The sequence below is a fragment of the Agelaius tricolor genome, unplaced genomic scaffold (assembly GCF_023055355.1).
Source record: "Agelaius tricolor isolate 1412-34295 unplaced genomic scaffold, bAgeTri1.0.p SCAF_4, whole genome shotgun sequence".
NCBI lineage: Eukaryota > Metazoa > Chordata > Aves > Passeriformes > Icteridae > Agelaius > Agelaius tricolor.
Genome location: NW_027269264.1, coordinates 32,479,277 through 32,499,340, shown reverse-complemented (window position 1 = coordinate 32,499,340; position 20,064 = coordinate 32,479,277). Strand labels below are relative to the sequence as shown.

Below are 20,064 nucleotides of genomic sequence, written 5' to 3'. Positions count from 1 at the left end.
TATTCCTCTCTGGAATCACAGAAAGATTCTGCAAGCCAGTCAAACCATCCATAACTACACATACTACACCTCAGATCCATTGTACCAAATGAAATAAACAAAAATATCAATCTTTTAAGTAAATTTACAGACTATGGCTTAGTTCACTCAGTAATATTCTGGCAACCTCATGATGTTGCACTAGTGGTAATAAAATGCTACTTGAACTGTGAAACTACACTAATTTTCATCAAAAGCAAAGCCCATACTTCTTATAAACTCAGACAAATTATATAATTGATAAAAGTGATGAAAATAAAAATTCTCACTGGTTTCCCAGTCAAACCAGTTAGGATAAAAAACAATATATATGGGCAACATATCTTCTCTTTAACATAAGTTACACATCCCTCCATGTATAATACACAAGTTTGTGAAAATGCCATAATTGCCTTTGAAATGGACCTTTCCACAAACTCAAAACTTACAAGTCTGATAACTTCCAACAAAGTGTAATGGAGCAACTAATGTTTCTAACTGTTTATCTTGGTTACAAATGTACTGGAAGCTTTGCACAAGTCTGTGTAACTCTTTCTTATTAGGGGGTTGTTTTCCTCAGTGTGTGGGTTGTTAACAGGTGTACTCATCATGATGTTCCACACCAAATGCTGTCTCATGTTGCTTTAGTCATCAGACTGAGATTGAGATCCAAAATGCATAACTTCTCACCCTCTTTTGCAAATGTTTCAAGAGTCAACTCCCAAAAGAAGTATAACCTTCAGGACAGCATGCCTGTGACTCCATGCCTTATGAAAACCTCATTGTCCTTTTCACACAAGCTCTAATAGAATGATTAGAAACAGCTGTTGACATATACAGTATTCAGCTATGGCTGGGCTAGAAGTAAGGATAAAGCAAGAGACAAAAGCTGCTTTGCCACAGACAACTAGCAAATACACACACTTCTTTGAGCATAATGAGAGATGTGCTTTGGCAGCAACATACACCAATAGAATTTTGTCTTTCACATGATAAAACCAGCTGGCACAGTGCTCAGAGTCTTTGTGAGGTGAAATTAGAATCATATAATGTCTCAAGTTGGAAAGGACCCATAAGAATCACCAAGTCCAACTCCCTGCCCCTCACACGATGACCTAACAATTAACCATATGACTGAGATCATTGTGCAGATGCTCCTTGAACTCTGACGAACTTGGTGCTGCAACCACTTCCCTGAAAAGCCTGTTCCAGTGACAAATTGCACACATGTGTACTACATATCCACAGAGAATGAGGTTTGATTGCAGAGTTCACAGTAGTAATGAAGAGAAGTCCAACCAGCTGGAAATCATGCAGCCATGCTCTCCAGATGTACTGCGGTAATCCCTAGGGTTATTCATGCCCTTCCTGGCTGAGATACAAGAACCACTTTTCGTTATTATTTCAGTACTCATGTGCCTATAGAGTAAGTTAACTCCTCATCGGCAGGACGAAGAGAATGCACAGTGATCAGATATGATGACTTCTAGCATTCTGTGAACTTTTACACAATAAATTTAATTCCTTTTAAAATTCCAAGTTTATTTTAGCCTTCAAATTCTGCCATGGCTAAGCAGCAGGAAGATTATGCCTTGCTCTAGAAAAGACACTCTCCACTTCTTTTATGGCAACAACTGACTCAGTATTAGACAGCCTGTCTCTGCCCCATTCCCAAAAGCATGGCCTGTGATGAGCTAAACGCTGTGAGCAAAGGCAGGGTTTTTTGAATATACATACAGAAAACCAGCTGTCATTGCTATGCTGCAGTATGCTGTGTTAACAGCCTGACTTGTTGATGGTTTCCCGAGTAAGACAGGAGACCAATCTTCCTAATGCATGGAAATAATAGAAACAAACAAAAAGGCTGATTATAGCAAGCCAGTCCCTGGAAAATGAAACTTACCTGAGAATGTAAGAAACACCCGAGCACAAAATGACACAAATGAATTTTAGTAGTGGACCTCATCTCATTAAGGAAAAGCTTTGTGTTTAGTGCAACAATGAAATATCAGCCAGGTAATGAACACAAACTACAGAAAAACAAAAAAATCCCAAAGTATGAACAAGGAAAAAACAACAATTAAAGCCTTCTCACCTCCCCACCCTTAAACAAGTACCTTTTCTGTTCTAGTCCCAAGTCCTGCACAGTCACTGCTGCATACAGAACCCATGGGTTTTTCAGCAATACAAAGGTCTATGAAGGCAAGGAGAAATGCTTTCTAAGTTTTCTAATTCAACAGAAACTTTCAGGAAGATTTTATTATATCAGAGAAGAAAAATGGCATGATGAATTGTAAGGTGTAATAAAGAGGTATTCTCCTTTATATTCTTCTGCAGATACTTAGTGAGGTGAACATCAATAATGTCATAACTAAAGACTGGCAAGACCCAGGGTCACTTTCCAGATATGCAATAATCCTATGAACTAAGCACAGGCAAAATACCCTCCACTAACTCGGGAGTACACATCTCATATTCATTAGCCTTTCCTGGCTACTACAGTGAGGTCAGCTGGTTCACTGTGCCTATGCTCATTGATGAAGATGCAAACCAGATGTGAATATATCCCCTACATGTGTTACAAAACTCTGTGTTGCTGCCATTCAAATTGGATTACCCGTACCCTGAATTATCTGAACAACAGCGAAAGAATGGCTTTAGGTACATATCAGAAGTTACTGATTGCCTCCCTAGCTGCTTCTTCCCCTCCTGAGTACCATAATACTACTTCCATCCTCTCATTCAGAGACAGCAGGATAGCTCGGAAAATGATCAGGACAGAAACAATGCAGTTTCTCTAGATGGACAATTCTTTGGTTTTGAAGAAAATTGTAAAAAAATAATATTACGCAACATAATTTTTTTTCTATAAAACACCTTGCTGCTACATAGTAACTACAAGAGTGCAAAGGTGCAGGCAGGCAGGCTCAACAATCTTGGTGGTGTAAGGGCTTTCCTGCAAAGGTCTCTTTATAAGGACACAGTGCTATAACTTAGATTGGAAGTGACCATGGAATGTCTCTAGTCCAACATCCTGGACACAAAACTTGCTTCTTTCAAATTTCTTTGGCCCCTGTCCTTCCACCATGCACAGCTGGAAGTGCCTGGCTCCAGGCAGTGGCTCTCAACAGGCACTCTCTGTAGGTATGGGCAGCTGTTGCTAGGTCCCACCAGAGAAGCCATCCTTCTCCAGGCTGAACAGAGCTCCCAGCCTCTCCTCTCAGGGCCTGTGCTCCAGCCCCCATCTGTGCTGGTGAGCCTATGCTGAACTCACTCCACTTTACTGATGTTTTTCCTATAGTGGGGACCCCAAACCAAACACAAAACAAAATATGGGAGTGGTTTCACACATGATAAGAAGGGAATAATAACTTCCCCCACCCTCTGCACCACTATCTTATTCATATAGCCCAGGATGTCACTGGCCTCTTCTGATTCCAGAGCACACAACTTCTCAGACAACTGTCCCCCAGGATGCTGGCCTGTCTCTGCAGAGCTGCTGCTCAGTTCCTCTGCTGCACTCCACATCACGGCAGGACTCTGCCTTTCTGAGGGCACAGTTTGTCATTGCTGAATTTCATTAGGTCTTTGCCATCCACTCCTGCCAGTTGTCCAGGTTCCCCTGACTGAATCAAGAACAGTGTGGCCAGTAGGGCCAGGGCAGAGATCATCCTCCTGTATTACTCCTGGTGAGGCTGCAGCTGAGTACTATGTCAATTTTTGGGCCATTCATTTCAAAAAGGACTTTGAGATTCTGGAACATGTCCAGAGAAGAGCAACAAGGTTCATGAAGGATCTAGTAAAAAGGAATTTCTGAGGCATCTGCATTTGTTTAGTCTATAAAAAAGGAGGCTCAGGGGAGGCCTAATCACTCTCTACAATTTCTCTGCAAGGAGGTTGTTATTTGGTGGGGGTTGGTCTCTTGTACTGTGGCTACAGTGAGAGGACAAAGGAAATGGCCTTAAGCTAAGAAAGGGGATATTCAGATTAGATAATAGAAAAAAATTTTTCACTGTTAGAGTGGTCAGGCACTGAAATAGGTTGCCCATGGAAGTGGTGGAGTCAATATCCCTGTGTATGTTCAAGAAGCATCTAGATCTGGAGATGGGTTTGGTCGTTTAGGGGCAACAGTGGCAGGCAGTGCCAGGTGAGTGGTCAGACTGGATGCTCTTGTAGGTCTCTTCCAACCTTGATAATTCCATGACTGCTGGCTCTGCTCTCCAGCACATCAACGGGTCCCACACAATTTGGTGTCATCTACAAACTGGGTTTGAGTGTCCTCCATCTCCCCCTTCAGACCACTGACAAATATGTTAAACAGGACGGGTCACAGAACAGACCTCTGCAGTACCCCACTTTTTACCAGTTCATTAACCGATTGCCTGTGAGTCTGAGCATCAAACCAGACTTTTACCTACCTAGCTCTCCACCCATTGAAACATAAAGTTCCTGGATACAGAAATAACATGGGACTGCTAAAATGGCAGTAAATGACATCTACTATCTTAACACCATCAACAGATTCCATCATTTTATCAGCCAGGCAATCCGTTTAGTTAGACACTATTTATTCTAGTAGCTCCCTAATGATGCCATTAAATTGGGATTGCCTGGCTTACACTAGTTTTCCTTTGCTCTCTCGCAAACTGTTCTGTATATTTTAAAGACTGAAAATTGTTAAGTGCTCTTTTTGGTTGTAGGACTTGTCTGGGAAGGGAAAGGAAGAAAGTAGACAAGTATATTATAGTGCTCATAGAAAAAATACAGAAAGAAGAAAGTATAGTATGCCATAGGTATAGACTGTTACTACAGAATCAAAGAATTGTTGATGTTGGAAAGATTTTCCACTTCTTTCATTTCTCCCACAAAAGGAAACAGGAGACAATGTTTCTTCTCCTTCAAAATCAATACAATAATTCAATTGATTATTACTTAAAATAAGATCTGGTCTAACAGGACTCTCCATCTTCTTCAAATAATTTTAAGTTCCCTGGCTCTGCCAGTCTTACAGTGACCTTCAAAACACACAGAATGTAAAGAACAATTTACTGTCCTCTTAATTTCTAAACAACCTAAGAAGATTATACTTTAATACACCCTAGAAGTAGAATTTTAAGCACACTGTTTTGAAATTCTGAGCCAGGGAAATTTTCTTTTAAATCAGCAGGAAGCATTCTCCATGAAGGTCACCCATTGACATAAAAATCCTTTGATGGGAAAGGCTGCTCTTGGGTTGATACCAGCTGTGCTTTCCAGCCTGGGCAAAACATGTTCAGACATGCTGATATACCAATGAGCCTTTCTAAGTTGAAGCATATAATAAGATTGCATAAAACCTGAAAGAAAAGGGGCCTTTAACTTTTAAGTAGTCACAAAATCTTCTGTAACTGACTGGATGCAAAATTCCTCAGATTGTTTTAATTAAAACACTTCTGGACTTTTTACCAGATTTGTAGGAATTCCTGCTCTTTATTCATAGCTGTATACTTTCTGAGATAATTAGACACGTGGCACTAAGAATCTGTGACTTTGTGTTACCTGCCATCAATCTATTGCACACTACAAGGCTTGCTCCAGGCATTTTGCAAAACATTTTTTTCTCAGGTAGTTTTTCAGATACAGCACATTAAGCTTAAACAAAAGTCTGTTTGTTTGTGAGAACTACAAATACACATACATCTAAACAGGAGTCAATCGAGGTTACAAAATATATTTATTTCTCACCAAGCACCAAATCTTTATCTCTCTAAGTCTGGTTGACAAACTGACTTCACTCTCAGCCAAAGATTAAGCTGGAAAGAGAGCACTGCATAGTTTTCAACTCATATTTTCTCTTACATGAAGAAAGCTTTCAAATCACCTTTATGTATTCAGTCCTGCAAGCTTCGCATTGCACAACCAATGAACCTGCTCATTTTAAGCTAAGCAGCTATAGCAGTCCAGTCCATGCACAGGCCAGAATCCAGCTACCTTTGTGTAAAAGTAAGAGCTGTGTGTTGAGTCAGGCTGCTCTGCAGCCTGCCATTCTCAACAGGGAACAGCTGCCTTCAGGCCCAGAACTGGCCATGGAATCCATCTCAGAAGGGAATAATAAAGCTAAGTTGTGTGCCAAGTAAAAGCCATGGGATTGCTTAGCGTCTCTTGCCATTAATCTATAAAGGACAACACAGATACTCAGATATGACTGAAATATCAGTATTCTACTGATATTTCACAGGACAGGACACCATCATGTTTTCTATCCTTTTATTCACGAGCAGCCACTGAAAAACACAAGATTCATTTTCTCCTGTAAATGTCAAGAATATGCAATAGATTATATGCTCATTTTTATCTTTCACTGAAAAAGCGTTTGAGTATCCAACTGCCATTGTCCTGTAAAGTGTTGAGAATAAACATTTACCCCATACACATTTAAAATGTAGCCTGTCATGACTACAGCATGTTTGGACCAGTGTGGGCTAGGATAATGAAACACTGGATAGTCAAGCATATGGTGGGTTTGCAACAGTCAAATATGCCACACTATAGTAAAGCATAACAAATCCACCATCAAAAAAAGCCATAAAGACCAAGACAACTCCCTAAGGATATCTTTGAAAATGTTTGCAATGATAAATCACCTCCACTGATTAAAAACATTCAGGGACAAAAGGATAGCAGCTAGATTACAAGCACACTGTAGAAATAATATCAAGAGGCACAGCTAAAGTAAGAACATCAGTGCTTTGTAATGATAGCTGGTTTTTCCTCCATGAGTCTTCTCAAACATGTCATATCTGTGTAAATAAAACATTTAGCTGTAGAACATATTTGAAAGCTGTTACAGAAAAAAACCCTATTGTTTTACTATATATGCAAGTATACAAAGGATTTATATGGACACTTTTAATATCGCAATGTTACTCTAGAAGTTACAAATCCTAAACACCTTTCCAATCACAGTGCTCCCCAACTTTATATTACACTTCAAACACGTTAAATTACATTCATGAAGGTTTTATGCAGTTGTCCTTCCGCATTCCAGAACACAAATTGTCCTTCTGCTTTATCTAATTTAAAAACTGCTTATATGTGACATGCACTAAGTTTGACAGAGGTGTCTTAAAAAATTCACAGCGAGCCTATTCCAGATAAGAGGGAGTGAGACTGAATTATCATGCTGAAGAAAGATAAAAAGAGGAAGGTCATGGCTGGCATAACTTGAACAAAGCACAGTCACAAAGTGAATACAGTATGAACCATGCAGAAAGGCATATTTATGACTTGGAGAAGCCTTTATGTTGAAAAAAATCCCTTAAACTCAATAGTAAAGGGTGTCCATGCAGGGAAAAAGAAATACACAGTACCTATCCTGCTTCTGGCACACAATTTTTCAGATGACCAACAACATAGAAGAAATGCACAAGAAAAGACAGACAAAAATCCATGCAGGATTTGCATGTTAAGAATTCAAGGAAATAATGACAAAGGCACAAGTAGGATGTGGTGTGTTGTGGCCTGAGGTACATATTTGAAGAAAAAGAGGGGACGCTGAATGGGAAGGAAGTGGGATAAGAGGAACAGGGGAAGACATGGAAATGTGAAAGGTAAGAGAGAACACAAAGATAGATGAAAATAAATGCAGTGTTTCGAGAAAGAAGAGAAGAAATCAAAAATGTAAGAAGAAGAAGGAGGGAGGGAGGGCGGGTGGGCTGGACTTCATGATCTCATTGGTCCTTTCCAACCTAAATGTTTCTATGACATAAGCAAAGCCTCTTGGTGTGCTTCAGACAAAATGGACCACACTCTAAACCGCAATGCTTCTTGCTGTCAGGGGCAGCCTCCTTAAGGCAGATTGGTTAGAGCTCATAGCATCTCTGCCCTCCATGTCAACAGGAGGTAAACAAGCCAGAACACTTATTGTCACCACAGCCCCCCTTAGAAGCTGTCTCTAGATGATCAGACAACAAAGACAATCAGCAGACAGAACACTGATGTGTGGAAGTTGCATTAAGAGACAGGCTCCCAGATGTAAAGTGGCAGGGTACAGCACAGTAAAGTGCTTAGCTTTGCCCAGGCCAAGTGTAATGAAAGCACTTACATGCTGTTGAAAGAACCTTGCCGTAGAAACAACCTATCAGATGCCAGTCTAAGAATATAGTATTCTCTCAGAAACCTTTTTCTCCAGTACCATCTTGACTGCTATTTTATACACACACCCAACTTTGTATTTCCTACAGAAACAATTTTTATTCACCCTTGTGATTCTCATTTTGTACACTGTTAGCAAACATCTCAGTATTTCGTTTCCTTTCCTGTTATGCAGGCATCAGATAAATCAGAATACAAGGATATGAAACAAGAATAGTTTTTTGAACAGGGAATACAGGTTCACATTCCCCAAAACAAAAAGAACACCAGCCTATGAGTACATATTGCCAGAAAATTGAAGTCTGGAGACATACTGCCACAATCCTGTTGATGTTGGAGCATATTAAAGCAGATGTTTCCTGTCAAGTGTTATCCTCTCCCTACAGGCCATACCAGTATATTCCAGCAGTCGCTTCAAGCAAATACAAGCAACACTGGTTAAGTATTTTGAGCGAATTCTCTTGTAATTCACTGCTCCATTTGTTAATGCCATATTTCTAAGCAACATTTAGAGTCTTTTAGATTATTACTTCCTTCTTTTTAAGTTCAATAATGCGCTTTGAAAAAGTCTTAAGCAACACATCATGCACACAAGCAGAAAAGGAACAGATTTTCTAAATCCCTAAGTTATTGTGCATAATTTGTTTTTCTTTAATAGAGCTAAGGAAAAGTTCCAGTTCTATTATTTAGGCTAAACTCTGGCCACACAATATGGACACACCATACAAAGAGGTGGTTTTCATTTGCTGTCTAGCACAGACTTCAGGAAAGATCTCTGTGACCTCAGAAGACAGAAGCCAAGTGGGCAGGAATTGATCCAGTTCTCCCAGAGGAGAGCCACGCTTATTACCAAGGTTCAGAAGCAGGCTAAAGCTCAGTGAACTTCCAAGGAAGTTCCAGGCGTGTACGATACTTCTTAACAGTGTTCTAATCCATGCAGTCAGCCCACACCCACCCACCCAGGGACAGATAAGGACCTACTGAGATTTTAGGGGACAGGATTAAAGGGAGAGCAGTGACTGGAGACATTACAGCTTGAGGGTCTGCCATAGGCCACCTGACCAGGAAGACCAAATGGATAAAGCCCTCTACAAACAGACAGGAGCAGCCTCACCTTCACAGGCCCTGGTGCTCATGGGGGCTTTCAATCACCCTGGTATCTGTTGAATGGACAACACAGCAGGGCATTTACAACACAGGAGTTCCTAGAGGGCGTGGATGAATTTTTTTTTTTTTTTTCTCCAAGTGACAGGGGAGCTAACAAGGAGATATCCTAAGCTGAACCTTGATCTCATCACAACAAGGAGCTGGTGTGGAATGTGAAGTGCACTGACCATGAAATGGTGGAATGCAAGATCCTCAGGGCAGTGAGGAGAGCACACAGCAAGCCCGCTAGCCTGGACTTCAGGAGAGCAGGCTTTGGTCTCTTCAAGGATCTACTCCATAGAGTGCCATGGGACAAAGCCCAGGAGGAAAGAAGGGCACAAGAAAGCTGGGTAACATTCAAGGATCACCTCCTATAGGCTTGACAGAGATGCATCCCAATGAAGAGGAAGTAATGCGAAAACACCAGGAAGCCTGTGTAAATGAACAAGTTGTTCCTGGACAAACTTAAACACAAGAAGAAAGCCTAGACAGTTTAGAAGCAGGGGCAGGTAGCCTGTGAGGAATACAGATTAATTGTCCAAGTAGCTGGAGATAAGGCTAGGAAAGCTAGAGCCCTGATAGAATTAAATCTGGCCAGGGATGTCAAAAGCAGCAAGTATAGTTTCTATAGGTACACTGGTGATTAAAAGAAGACTAAAATGTGGACTCTTTACAGAAAGAAACAGGAGACCTGGTTACTGAGGACATGGAGGAGGCTGAGGAACTCAGTGGCAGCTTTGCCTCAGTCCTTACCAGCTACAGCGCTCCAGCCACACTGCCTGAGTTGCACAACCAGTGGAAGGTATCCTTGCCCATGGCAGGGGGTTTGGAACCACATGATCTGTGTGAAAACTGCACGATCTACACTGAACTACATGACAACATGGAACTCCTAAGTCTTCAAGAAAACAAGGAGAACCACAAAACAAAATTAAAAAATAAATAAATCAAGTGTCCTGGATACAGACTAAACACGTAGTAACAATAAATATTTGTAAGAATGGAAGGGAAAATATTAAGTCCTTCCATGATTATCAGTTGCTCAGTTTTATTTAATAATCAGGCTTAGCTCCACAAAACTAAATAAGGCAGTAATCACCATGAAACAATCTTTGTGCCAGAAGGTCAAGTAAACATCGCAAAGAATATAATTCAAACAGTCACAGAGCATTGACAGGGACTTGAGTTCATGCTTTCTGCCATATTTATCAAACTTTATGAAAAGCAGATAGAAAAACATGTTTAAATGTCACTGTTTCTTCAGTTCTTACAGAAATGCAGATATGGTGTTTACATACAAAATGAATTCTACTTATATTGTATTTCAATGTAACGATAAGGAGATTTTTTGACCACTGAAGAGAATAAACAAAACACACCAAACACTGACCTAACAGTATTTTCTTAAACTAGACTATCTACCCATAAGTAAGGAATATATCCCCAAAGACTCTGTCAATCATTAGAGGAAGCTGCAAGCTCTGAATTTAGTAACACCTCAAAACTTCCTGAATAGGCAAACTGTAGATACAGCAATCAACCTTTCCATACAACCCACCTTTCACTTTAAAATTAATATTTCCTGATTAGACACACTTAAGGGAAGCAGCAGATCACTCTTGTCATAGTAAAGCTATGCAGCCAGATGAATTGAGACACAATTGATTAATAATATGTTAATTTAATGTTAATAATTGATTAATAATATATTAATAATATGTAATCATCTTGTTTTGATATTTACAGTAAACTCAGGCCTAGGTGAAACTTTTTCAAAATTCAGCTGCTAACACAAGATGCTCATATGTCCTCAGTCTAAGGAGAGTTTTGATTTTTTGTATTGAATTATTACTTCATCTTTTTTTAAATTCCACAACTTTCATAAAAAGGGCTGCCTGATTAGGCTGTAAACCATTATTTACTAATAAAAAGAATAAAGTTTTATGGAAGAATACAGTGAAAATATTGGTACATGAGATTTACCAATTTACTTCCTCTCCAAACTGAATTAAACTCTTTTAATGCAAGTAAAAACAGGAAAAATTAGTCTAGGTAAAACCAAAATCTTGTCAAAACCAGTTTAAAAAATAAAGCACATAAAGATTGGGAAAATTAGAAGCTCTTATCAAAAGACTTCACAGTTTTGGAATTGCTATCTAATAAAAAGTAGAGATAACTAATGTAATGACCAAGGTGATACAAATAAATATTTCATCTTACTTGTCCAGAGCTGTGCTGGTAGGCATGCTCCTGCCAAATCCTCGGACACCCATCTGACAAAAGTATGGAATGCAAGACAGATTGGCAGCAATTATAGCCAGTGAATCTGATGCATTAACAAAGAAACCATTTTGGCCAAGGATCATGTAGCGGTCCTGGAGAAGAAAACAGATTTAAAATAGCATCCTAAATTCCATGTATTGAGGACACCTAATTTCTTTTCCAAGATCCACTGGAGGTAGAGAGAAGAAGGGCAGCCTTTGGGTAACTCATATCCCTCTCTGGGCAGAAAAATTTACTGGAATCATCCTGGCATGTTTATAATCTCACTATCACACCATCACTCCCTCCTGCCTTGCAAATCAATGCTCCTGATCAACTTCTAGCTTCTGCCTCCTACGTGTCACTTCAGCAGCTCTGTTTCTGCCAAGAGAATGCCTGTGTAGGAGAATCTTTTTGCCAACGGCACACACTATTATGGGTGTAGGAGAGTGTTTTGTGTTTACTGAGAATAGAAAACAGCTTTTGTTCTTCAGAACCTTTTAATCTTTCTCCCACCTTGTCAGGGCAGAAAGTTCTTTTGTAATACAATGCTTTTTATTATGGTGACAATGCAACATAAAAAAATTAAAATAAACAGAGGTTATGACTCAGTGCTTTGTTTAGCTAAAAAGCCCTTACTTCATGATGCTAACCAAAAAGGACTTAATGTTGTTACTCTTTACTGTGAACAGTCTGTATCATCTACATGCTGTGTGCTCCTAACCAAGGAAAAAAGCGTTACACCAGCACAAGACAAAACCAGCCTGATACTTAAATAATTCTCATCCCACCTTCAAATTCTACTTGATTTTCAGTCATCTGCAGAGAAAAATTACAACATATGTGTCTGATTTATGGGTTGCAAATGTTACCATCTGTACCTGAAAGTAATACCACGTTCAGCTTCAGTGGGTTACTGAAAACCAGATAAATTATACTTACACGTCCCATATCTGACCCCAGACACAATAACAACTACGGTAGAACCTCAGGACAGATCTAAATACTTACTCCATCAGCATCAAAAGCTGCTCCAAATCCATACTCGCCACCTTTCATAGCCTCCAGCAAGGCAGTTGCGTATGTTAAATTTGGATCAGGAGGCTGTCCACCAAAATCCTCCAGAGGAATACAGTTGATGGCAGAATTTGCAGGAGCTCCCAATTCATCACACAAGATTCTTCTCACATAGGGTCCCATAACTGTGAAAACAGAAATCTGCCATGCAATCACAAAAGCATATGCTTGACATTCAAATTTTTCACAGCACTGTGGACATTGCATACAAAACATAATTTCAGCAATTCTATGCATCTGTCCTTGCAACAACCCCCAAACTATTATTTCAAAGTGGAATATGTGATTGTCCTCAAAATAAATAACTAATCATTACGAAAATAATCAATTCAACATGAAAATCAAAATGGTGAAAGACACAGAGGTTTTTTTACAGATTATTAAGTAAAGAAATTATCATACACATAAAGGAGGTTTTCTCACTAAAATAAATAATAAAAAAACACTATTCTATGTGTTTAAATAACACATAATAGCAAGGAAAGTTAACAATAGTAGGTGAATACCTATGGGAAATACACCTACCTTAAGATTACAATTCATGTGAAAATTGCAATAGATATGTCCACTAAAGAATTTTACCACATTTTAGTTGTTACCATGCAGAGAATAAATTAAAATTTTCTCAAAACTAACTCCAAAGTACTTCTTTGTTTTGTTAAAGATATGACCAACTAAAACCCCATGCTGTTACGTACCATAATTACAACCTTCATTTGGTGACTGAAAGGTCACTGCCTGTGCACTCTGCCTCCCTGATGCAGGTGTGAACAGGCCACTCAAAAGTAAAAAATGCATGAGTGACTGCTCTCTCTTTCTCCTACCTTACTCCTAAATCTTGCTAATTGGAGCAGCAGAGACCTGAGGTAAAACTGTGTGAGTGAAAACTCTTCATGAAAATGTAGAGATGTTAATTCCATAAAATATACCGTGATTCAGATTGGTACCTAAAGTGAACTCCTATCAAATTGCTCTTTTCTCTGCCAATGTTAAACTACCAGCATGTACAGCCATAAAAATACATTCCATTTGTATACACTTAATCTACGTGTACTTTAAATTATAGATACCCATCTCTCCACCAAAACGCAAGCTCACAAAGCCAATTCTCTACCACCTTGCAAATAAAGTAAACAAGCTATGTCCTTTAAAATCTTTGTGATGCATCAGTTTTTCTAATCCTAAACAGACTATGCATCTTTTTGACAACTTGTAAAAATTCTGAACATGACAGCTCCAAGGTATTTTAGTAACATTCTCTCCAGTGTAGTACGCGACAAGGGGCAGTGCCTTCCTCACTGCTCCCTCTGCACTGCTAAAGGGCACCATCTGCCTTTCTGACACAGTCTGGCAAAACTGGGTGATCAGAGCTATCACGCTGTACTAGATAAAATGCTTTACAGAAGTTTTCTAAGTCTGTCCAACTCCTTTTATGGGTCTGGTTTTGTAATCCCATTAAAGAATGAAACCTGGTTTGCTTGACGTAATCTGTTTTCCATAAGATAATGCTGAACAGTCTTACTCACGCTCCTATCCTTCAACTCATTATCTGCAGCAATCCTTATTTATATATTCATCATGTAGCCTAAAACAGATCTTATCCTGGTTTGTGTTTCCCCAAGTGACACAGCTTATATTTTTTTAATATCAGTACACCATTGATCCCCTTGCTGTCTTCTATGACACTTTCAGCTTGTCCACAGTACTCTGAAATTTGCTCACTTTTAACATTAGTGAGACAGAGGTCTGAGCTAACTCTTTAATTTATTTGTTCAGACTTTACTAGTTTTATACCATTTATAATTTCCTCTTAGTAGAGACAGCCTTGTAACCTCCTCAGTCACTGGACACTGCAATACACTTCATCACCCTGTCATGGCAAGATTACCTCACCCTGCTTGCTTCCAATGCAGAAAAAAAACTTTTATTGGACACATATGTCCTTACTTATTTATCAAGTAAGATAAATCTCTTTGCCTGGTAAGAAATATAACCTGTTACTAAGACTGTCTTTGTTGTTAGTATAAGGTTCAAATCCTTCCTTATTACCCTTAGCTTCTATTACATAAAAGTCCAACGTTTATATGCTATATGTTATTGGGAAACCACTGCAGTATGCAACTTTTTTTGGGAAGTTATTTCAGAGTACCTACTGAAATTCTGTCCCAACAGCACTTAATTCCATACCTCCATTCATGGCATCAATCCTTATTTTAATCTGATTGGGTCCAGTCAGCAAATTTCTGATGGCGTTGAAGTCAAAAATACTTCGAAGGAGATTGAGGTAGATTTCCACAGAATCCACAATTTCCACTAGAAAAATCACACCAAAAAAGTGACTACAGTTCATCCAAGTTAAGTTATTTCTTCCAGCTCTCTTCCACCCAACAGAACTAAAGTCAGGGCACACAATCCCACATCACACAGCTTTGCTTTGAAAAGAGGAAGAGCCTAAGGCTCCCTCTGCCTTCAGTGTGGCTATTATCAAGCTTTAAGCCTTGAAAAGATCAACAGTTTTGCCTGCCAAAAGACTGCAGAGATAATGTAAGTTGACAGCTCCTATTTCACTGAAGACATTAATGAGTGTACCTTACATCAAAGTAAACTCTTAACAGATTGTTCATTAAACCACTGAAACACTTTGCAAGCTAAGCAGGTTTATTTTCAGAGGAAAAGGATGTTCATGGCAAGTTAACACCACTCAACTTCTACCTGACAGCAGTATCTATCTGCATAATTCCTTCAAGAGAGACATACAATCTATTTTCTAAATTCTGGCACCAGGAATACCTGTGTTCAGTTTGTTGTAGATGGATAGCAAACTATACTTTTGCATTGTAGATCTCATTGATTTAGGCAAGCAAAGGCTCACCGGTATTCTTGCTAAATTCTTGATAACTTGAAATTTAAATTCGTAAAAGGAGAGCACTACAGTTTTTCTAGTTCTTTTGGATGTAAAACATTAAACAAAAATGAATTAATGAAAATAAGTCTGTCATAACAAAAGCAGTAACCAAACAATAGTCAAAAGCCATGCTTCTCAGTCATCTTGGAGTTAATTACTTTTCCTGATTAAATTTAAAAGCATATGTTATACAAATGTCTTTTCATCTGGTTAAATTAGTATCTTGAAATATCTTACTTATAAGTTAAATTATTATTAGAATCTCATCCAATTTTGCACAGAAACACTGACCTCACACTAATGCTCTTCTTTAGAGTAACATGAAAATGAGAGACATGAAAATGAGAGACATTTTTTGAGCCTGAGAAAAACACTTATAATAGATTGTGACAATATGCTTGAAGAAACAAAAAAAGGTTCTCAAGGCTGAAAAATTATCTGTAAAACCTACTTGAAAAAGAGTCAATTCTATGCTATGTGCTGAAAGTTTTAAACACTTACTAGGACTATACTATTTGTCTTCTATGCCCTGCTCCTTACAGCATTTTAGCAGGCCCTAAGCTTTACACATATGAACAAACATGGCAACTCTGGTGGAGCTGCTCACACGTGAATATAAAGCACATGAAGGATTAAAGTCTAAAAATTATTTCAACTCCAGCCAAACCCAACCTCAGTTGTTCCAGCACCTCTTGATTCATAGAGGGTTGGATTCTTGTAGCCTTGATTCACAGAAGTTAGTTCATACAACTGAAGAAAAAGTTTCAAATACATAAGAGAGTATCTTAAATTAATTTTTCTATTATTTTCATTCTATCTGCACCTTCAATCTGCATTGAAATCTGTGTAAACTGTATTTATTTATGCACTTATAAGCCAATTGCATTGCTTCAGTAGAGCTCCCTGATAGCTCTACTGTCTCAGGTTGATGTATTCTTAGAAGATGTGATTGGAAAATGATTTTTTTTTCTTAGAAAAACATACAGAAAACCTGCAAATATTTGTATACACTTTTATACACATTTGGGGGAGAGGACTGTCTCTTTTTGTTTGCCTAAAAAAGCCAAACATGTTCTTTACAATAAAATAAAATACCCCAGGGAAATCCAAATTTAAAGACTTTTTTAAAATGAAAAATTTTATTTCTCAAAATGTAAATGTCTCAAAATTTGAAGTTTGGGTGAAAAACAAAATGGCTTTAATTCTAGGGCATCAGGAATGCAGAAAGTTCTTGAGGCTGCATAGAGTGTTACAGTATTTGAAATATATGAAATATACACTAATTTTGAAATACATATCAGGACCCCTTAATTTGTTTTTGACTCCTTCAAGAAAACAGCTGTGTTAGATAATTTTAAATCAATTGTAAGCATAAAAGTATTCACTATGCCTAAAATTAAACACGTGCTTAAGCAATCCCTTTACATTTGGAGTCACTGGATGTACAAATCCCATAACTTTTCAGAAAGTGTGAACAAAAATGAATAAACTGAGAGTCTCACTTACACTTTTATCAATTAGACTTCAATAAGCAAACCATTCCTAGACCAAAAAGGTTTGTGTTTGGTGTTTAACTACTAGCAAGCATAAATTTAGCAAAGATATTTGGCTGAAAGATGAGGCCTGATTCACTTAAAAGTCTGTAACTCAGAGTCCTGAAATGCAAAACAAACATATTGCTTACCTATAAATGCACACAGCATTGGAGACAAGCAAAAGGAGTTGGAATCCATGGTGCATTTAGAAAAGTATGACCTAACTGCAATCACAGAAACATGGGACATGAGTTACATAACTGGAGCACTGCAGCTGAGGGCTGCAAGCCTTTCAGAAGACACAGGCTGGGTCTTTTCAGACAGACAGGAGGGGTGGGGGTGTTGTGCCCAATGTTAAAGAAGGGTCAGATTGTCAAGAGCTGCCTCTGATAAACAGCCATAAACAGACTGAGACCCTTTGGGTGAAAATCAAGAAGCAGATCAACATAGGGCTCTGTGGTTGGCCACCTGACATGAGGAGTCTGTTGATGAGACCTTTTGCTTTATTTTAAAAAATCCCAAACTCTACCCCCACTGGCAACCTCAAACTTCACTGCAATCTCTCCTCCAGGTTTCCTGGGACTGTGGCTAGCTTTTAGAATACTTCCAGCAGCTGCTTTGATCTTTCAGATGATATATGAAAGATGCATGACCAGCATGATCTATCTAGCCTTCTTAAAGGTTTTTAACACTGGACCACATGGCATCACATCCAATATCTCTGAATTGGAGAGACGTCTGATGACATCTGATCTGATGGATGGACTATTCAACAGAAAAGCAGTTTGCTGGATGGACACAGCCAGATTGTTGTGGTCAATGACTCTATGTCCAGGTTGAGACCAGTGAGGAGTGGGTTCCCTCAAGGCTCTTGGTCTTGGGACCAGTCAGTACCCTTCAATATCTTCAGCAATGACATCAGCAGTGACACTGAGTGATCCTTCAGCAGGTTTGAAGATGACAAAGCTGAGCGGTGCAGCTGACACAACAGAAGAAGGAAGGGAACAAGCTTGAGAAGTGGATTTGTGAGAATCTCCTGAGGTTGCACAAGTCCAAGCATGAAGCGCTGCACCTGGATCAGGGCAGTTCCGGACACAGGTACAGACTGGGAGAAGAACTCACTGAGAGCAGCCCTGCAGAGAAGGACTTGAGGGTTCTTGGGAATGAAAAGCTGGGCATGACCCACAGCCCAGAAAGCCAGTTGTGTCCAGAGCTGCACCCAGAGCAGGGTGGGCAGCAGGGCCAGGGAGGGGATTCTGCCCCTCTGCTGTGCTCTGGTGAGAGCCCACCTGCAGGGCTGCATCAGCTCTGGGGTTCTGAGTACCAGAAAGACATGGACCTGTTGGAGCAAGCCCAAGGGAGTGCCACAAAGATGATCAGAGGGATGGAGAACCACTCCTAAGAGGATGGGGTGAGAGATCTGGAATTGTTCAGCATGGAGAGGTTCTGAAGAGACCTTACAGCTGCCTTCCAGTACCAAAAAGGCAGCTGAGACTTTTGAAACAGGTGAACCGTGTTATGAAAAGGGGGATGGGTTTTAAACTGAAGGAGAAGGGATTTAGATTAGACTTTAGGAAAAAATTCTTTACTGTGAGGGTGGTGATGTACTTGAAGAGGGTGCCCAAAGAAGCTGATGGATGCCCCATACCTGGAAGTGTTCAAGGCAAGGTTGGATGGGACTCTGAGCAACCTGGTCCAATGAAAGGTCTCCCTGCCCATGACAGCACAGCTGGAACAAGATGATTCTGAAGGTACTTTCCACCACAAACCATTTCATGATTCTATACTGTCTCACATTTTGATAACTTTTAGTAAGGCATCTTGAAGAACTGAAGTTCTGCTAATATAATTACCTATTATAATTCTGCAGTAATACTAATATTTAGACTCAATGGATTTAGCATGAGTAAAAGCACACACTGATACCTCGGAAAGGTTTGAATTTGTTCTCCAGATCAAATTCTTGTCTTCCTAGGCGTGATAAATCCACTCTGAGATCAGGACAAATTGCATATTCCTCCAAGGTTTTGCTGATTTGATAGATTTTTTCTGAAACTATATCTGGAGCAGGTCCTATAACAGAAAATAATGTGATGGGTCATTTCTTTTAAATGAAGATTTCCTATTTTAAAGATGAGTGCTATAGCAAACATTTTTCTGAATATATTTGAGTTACTATGGAATAAATAAAAACAAAGTACTGTGGTAAATAAGGTCTGTTCTTTCCCTACAACACAGGTTTAAAACATTTTTCAAAAAAATACAACATGGAAATACACTGCATTACTCACAACATTTTGATTGACAGAGTATTTAAATTATCCAGGGACAGGAAAGATGAGGTAACCACAGTCGTATTTGTTTGGGCTTATTGGTCAAGGACTGCCTTTTTTCACTCTGCAAGGAATCTCAACATAGCTATCAAAGGAAAGCCTGCTCTTCAGCAGCATGTTTTGGTGTTTCATGGGACTTTCTGCACACCTGTGAAGATCAGATAGCTTGGTGTTCCACATTATTTCATTAGGAAAAAAATACCATTTTTAGAAATCTTACCTGTTTAACAGTGGTGCTGTATTGCAGTTTTCCTCCACTACCTGAATGAAACTTATCTTTGTTGGAATGCAAAATACCTTAACTGCTTAACAATTAGCAATTACGACCTGGATTGGTTATGTCATTCAGAAACAGAAAACACATCTTTTGAGTTACTTTGATTGCTACAGCCTGAAAGATGGCTTTATTTTCAAAGATTTACTGTCAAATAAATTAAAGTTGCCAGTTTGATGTGAAAATTACTAGATGAACTATGCCCTACGCAGTGAAAAGGTTGAGTCCGAGCTGCAACTGAGTGTGAATTGCAGCAAGTCCCTTTCTGGCTTATCTGACCCTGCACAGCTTATATTAAAACTATACTTCTACTCTAAAAATTATTTGTTTTATTCCCTCTGTTTTGTTCTCTCTCCTCATCCAAAATGTCTTTGAAGGCTT

At 39.1% G+C, this 20,064-nt stretch overlaps 1 protein-coding gene across 1 annotated transcript in view; it reads right to left on the bottom strand.

The window, feature by feature from the left end:
- PGM5 (phosphoglucomutase 5) overlaps positions 1-20,064 on the bottom strand; it is a 69,124-nt gene that overhangs the window by 40,318 nt on the left and 8,742 nt on the right. Inside the window, exons 3-6 of the mRNA XM_071425156.1 lie at positions 19,003-19,149; positions 14,824-14,949; positions 12,571-12,761; positions 11,518-11,672 (exon numbers count right to left, since the gene is read on the bottom strand). Coding sequence (XP_071281257.1) covers positions 11,518-11,672; positions 12,571-12,761; positions 14,824-14,949; positions 19,003-19,149 — 619 coding nt within the window. The remainder of the gene's footprint in view (positions 1-11,517; positions 11,673-12,570; positions 12,762-14,823; positions 14,950-19,002; positions 19,150-20,064) is intronic.